The 4,668-nt window shown below is 48.7% G+C and overlaps 1 protein-coding gene across 1 annotated transcript; it reads right to left on the bottom strand.

The window, feature by feature from the left end:
• Positions 1-506: 506 nt before the first annotated feature.
• Positions 507-1,466, bottom strand: LOC140237077 (uncharacterized). The gene has a single exon (XM_072317017.1). The coding sequence runs from the start codon at positions 1,464-1,466 to the stop codon at positions 507-509; it is 960 nt and encodes a 319-aa protein (XP_072173118.1).
• Between the last annotated feature and the right edge of the window lie 3,202 nt (positions 1,467-4,668).

Below are 4,668 nucleotides of genomic sequence, written 5' to 3'. Positions count from 1 at the left end.
GGTGACGGAATGTCACCATCCAAGCAACATACAGCGGCAATGGGAAATTGCCTGTTGTTCAAGTCTGTGTCCGTTAATCTTTTCTAAACATAATGAGATATACGTGGGTGAAATCAGGCTAGCATTCCAGCAGGTTACTTCAACAGTAAAAAAAAAAAAAAATGGTCAGTCACTTATTCAAAATACACCACATGGTCCTGAGAAGCACTGTAAAGCTTTAAATTTTCTATACATCTAAACGCTCTGACTTCTTTATCAGGAGAATGAGTTTCGTTACAGGCCTCTTTGCGACTACACCATCTGCAGATTTAATGTCAACAACCCTCACCAGATCGTCTTTCCCTGGATAGAGTTGCACAACTTCAGCCATTTTCCAGGAGCCACGCGCTTTGTCCTCACCGATGACAAGTACCACGTCGTGCACTGCGAGGTTTTCGGCAGACTGTTGCCACTTGGGCCGCGGGGAGAGTTTGTGGATGCAAGCTAACCAGCGCTGCCAGAAGCCGTCAACATATGGCGTTACAAATTTCTCTTCGCTTCCTGGAGTCGCCTTTGAACTCTTCGCAAGGAACCTCTGGGAAAGGCAAGTCACCTCTTCCGATCAGGAAGTGATTTGGAGTCAGTGGCGGGTGGTCTAATAGCGATGATGACATGGCAGTGAGGGGACGACTATTGATGACACCAGATATCTGCGTAAAGACGGTCTCCCACTCAGCAAATGTCAGACGATCAGACGTGGCGAGATGCCGCATTCCCTTCTTCACCTCCCTGACCATTCGTTCTACGGCTCCTTGATGATGAGGCCCAGCAGGTGGTCCGAATCTCCACTCAGCGTTGTATTTGTGACAGCGTTGTCTCACTTGGTCCTGGTTCAGTTTCAGGTTGAGTTGATTAATGACATCCGCTCCCCTGAAACATGTACCGTTGTCACTGATAAGCATGAATGTGATGCTGACAAAACGTTCAAGAGCCTGCAGAAACGCCTGAGTGGATAAGTCTTGTACGCATGTCAGGTGCACGGCCCTAGTCACCGCACAGGTACAGACCGCACAGTAACCCTTTGTGGTAGTGTTCCTGCTCAACTTTACGTTCACTGGTCCGAGGTCTACCAATATTGTCTGGAACGGCGGTGTGCAAGGTTTGACTCTGTAGTCCGGTAAGTCCGACATCTTCTGCTGGACTGGCTTTCCTCTGTGTTTCCTGCAGACAACACATTCTTGAACAACATGTTTTGAGATGCTCGTATCTCCAACAATCCAGTACTTCTTCCGAACGTCCGTTGCTGTTCGGAGATGACCCCCATGGAGAGCGTGAATGTGCCTGTCACGTACAATCAGCAGACTGATATGATTCTTCCGAGGGAGAAGGTACGGGTGACGAACATCAAAGGACAGTGGTGCACGATCAATACGCCCTCCAACACGGTACACCTGGTCATCCTCATCATAGAACGGGTCCAACTTCATGATGTTGGGATCACGAAAGTCAATGTCTCTTTAATTGCGCTTCTCGGATCCAGTACAGCTCCGCTTCCTTGATGTGTTTCAAAGAAGGCCCCTGAGAGATCTGGTGAGTAAGCAGCTCCAACCATAGCTAGGACTCTGGCTGTAGTCATCAACAACTTTTGCCAGCTGGAGTACTTAGTGGCATCGATCATTGGAGGAGGCCTGGATGCAGTGTTGATTGTGACTGCTAAGGTCTTAGCATTCCTGGCATGAAATTTCTTCTGTTCTGGATCCTTAGCGTTTACAGGAACGTTCTCTGGTGTCTTGGGGCAGGATGCAGGAGACAACTTCAGATACTCCGGCCCCTCGATGACTCTCTTCATCTCTGCTGCAGTGCCTCCCCTGGAAACCAGGTCGATGACGTTCTGGTCTGTAGGAACGTACGCAATATCCCTGTAGGGGTCAAACTCAGAGGTAATCGCACCAACACGGTAGGCAACGTATGAACGAAAGGACTTGGACTGTCCCCGGAGCCAGCAGTCATACTATCAGTCTAGATCCTGGAGTACGTAATGTTGAAGCGCAGGACATTCTTCAGGGTGACCATCAGTCTCGACAGCAACAGGATTGCTTGTAGTTTTTTTTTCGTGGAATACTGGACTGCTTGAGTGGAGTGAGGCGGGCTCTTGCAGTCTTGCTGCAACAAATGACAGCTGCGCTTCAGAGTCCCCAGAGTGTGACCATCTCAACCACACGCCGATGCCCATTGCATCCTCTGAGGCATCACTCGCGCCGTGCATGAACACTTCCGGTAGAGGCCGCCTCCCTCTGTACATATCGGGAATTAAGCACCGTGGGATGTCAATGGTGGCTGCGAGAAGTCCAGACAACATACCAAAAACGTCGTAGTATGATGCTGTTTGAGATAGGATCTTGCGTTTAGTTGGTATCGCATTGTCAGATGTCTTCACTTCCTTAACACTAAAGGTGTCTGTTGCGAGATTCCAGCGAGTACCCAGAACAGTTGTGACACTGGTGTCTTAAGTCTGATCACACACTTCTTTGACGTTCGACTGCCACTTTCTTATGGAAAAATGTCCCTTTTTCAACGTCTCCGTCAGCTTTGATTTTAGTTCAAGTGCCTCTGCAGGGTTGACGACGGACTCATTGAGGTTATCCATATAGAACTGTTCTGCAGCCACCCGCTTCAATCTCTCATCATTAGGTGCGTGCTCATGGATTATGTGTCTCAGGGTGACGATGGCGGCGGTGGGGGAGGGCTTGTCCCCGAATGTGACTGTTGTGAGTTCGTAGATTTGGATACGGTGATTTGGGTTTTCCCTAAATACAAATCAGTGGAACCGCGCATCCTCTGGCTGTATTTTGATCGCCTGAAACATTTTGCTGACGTCTGCAATGACGCCGACTTCGTTTTCACGGAATCGTAGCGCTACGTCAAAAAGGTTGGAATTGACATCTTCTCCTTTAGCAAGATAGTCGTTGAGTGAATGTCCCTGGTACTTCGCTTTGCCATCATACACTACACGTACTGGAGTGGTTTTTGATTCCTTGACAACTGCAAAGTGAGGAAGAAACCACATTTTCTGCTTGCTTCTCGGTCACGCGGCAGTTCTTCGGTAGTCACATGCCGTGAAACTCCTCTGTTGAGTTGGTCTCTCATCTGTTGACAGTAGATCTCCCAGTCTTCAGGCCTTTCAGCATGTTGTTTTTCCAGACACATTTGTCGCTTGGGGATCTGAGGATCTTTTCCAAGGAAGTCCGACCTCATACGAACCATCAGGAAGACGAGTGACACTCTCTTCCATTTTGACTGTTGCACTCTTTTCTTCAAAGTCGGCAGTGCAACGACATCTCCTTGGTTCTAGACCAACTGTTTTCAATCCAATGTACTCTTCGAGAGACCCTACGGCTGAAACATTTACATAGTTCAATAACGATGTTGATCTTGCTGATTTCCCCCCTTGGATAAACCATCCAAGCGGGCATCTGACAGCTACCGGTTCGTCCGATCTCTCACCACGGATGTACTCCTCCAAGATCATAAGTTGAGTATTGTCGACGCCGAGGAGGACGTCGATCATCTCTGAATGGGCAATATGAACGTTGACATCTTTCAAATAGTCATATTGCTGTAATTGGTCTGGTTGTATGACGGGGGCATCATCACAAGTTTTTTTCAATCTCTGTGGCGGTAATAGGGCAAGACCAATTACCCTCTAGGTCCTCGATATGGCAGTCTAGGACTCTTGGCTTCTTGCTGATTTTGCTGCCACCAACAAGGATCAAAACATGGTCTTGAAATGAGTCTTGGGGAAAACACCTTCCCTCAGAAGTGTGGCCTGATTCCCCCATCCAGTAGTATGCGCACCAGACGTTTCTGGTTACCGTAACGCAGGTAACCCATGACCGTTGGCAGGGTAATCTGAAGGTGCTCGTTGGAGGTCACTGTCGACACCTTTGCTGTGGTGCTGGTCGGGCGACTCTCTGGGTTCCCTTGCTGGCTCTTTGCATTACCTCCGTAAACTACAGGGCAAATCGAGGCAAAGTGCTGGTCACTGCCGCAAGTCGGTATACGGCATGGAGCGATGTACTGGCAACGGCTGTGATCATATGGGGGCTTGCCAGCAACACAGTTATTATGCCCACATCGAGAACAGAATCCATTCCCCTTCAAGATCTCGTTTCTCTCCTAGTGTTAAAGTCCGAAACTTGTTGCAGTTCTTGAGGAAATGTGACGTTGTCTTAGCATGAAGAGGGCACTTGAGAGGCTGCACTTTTCTGTCTGTGTGGTGCTGTCCACCGTCCACGGCCGCGTTTGATGATTTGGTCATCCTCTGCGATGACCCAGTATATTCGGTGTCCGCCGGCGTAGCTTTCTGAATGACGATGTGTTCTCTAAAAGCCATCTGGTGAGTCCAGACAGTGAATCAGCAGTTCCGTCATCTCTGACACTCTTGAAGAACCCCATGCGATGTTCCTCTGGTAACTTACGCTTTACGGAACAAAGCATCATCATCCTGTTCATTTCGCCTGACAGTCCGACTGATTCAGCTTGGGTTTCGAAATTCTGCAGTGTTTGGATAAATCGGCCCATAGCAGGAATGTCGATTTTGCCTCTCCTCTCATACGTTTTGAGGTTCTCCAGGTCCTTCATCAGACTGTCAACTATACGGTCTCTGTCCCCAAAGAACTCGTCGAGGAT

The sequence above is a fragment of the Diadema setosum genome, chromosome 13, assembly GCF_964275005.1.
Source record: "Diadema setosum chromosome 13, eeDiaSeto1, whole genome shotgun sequence".
NCBI lineage: Eukaryota > Metazoa > Echinodermata > Echinoidea > Diadematoida > Diadematidae > Diadema > Diadema setosum.
Note: the sequence above shows the minus strand (reverse complement) of the source record. Positions and strands in the feature narration are given on the sequence as shown.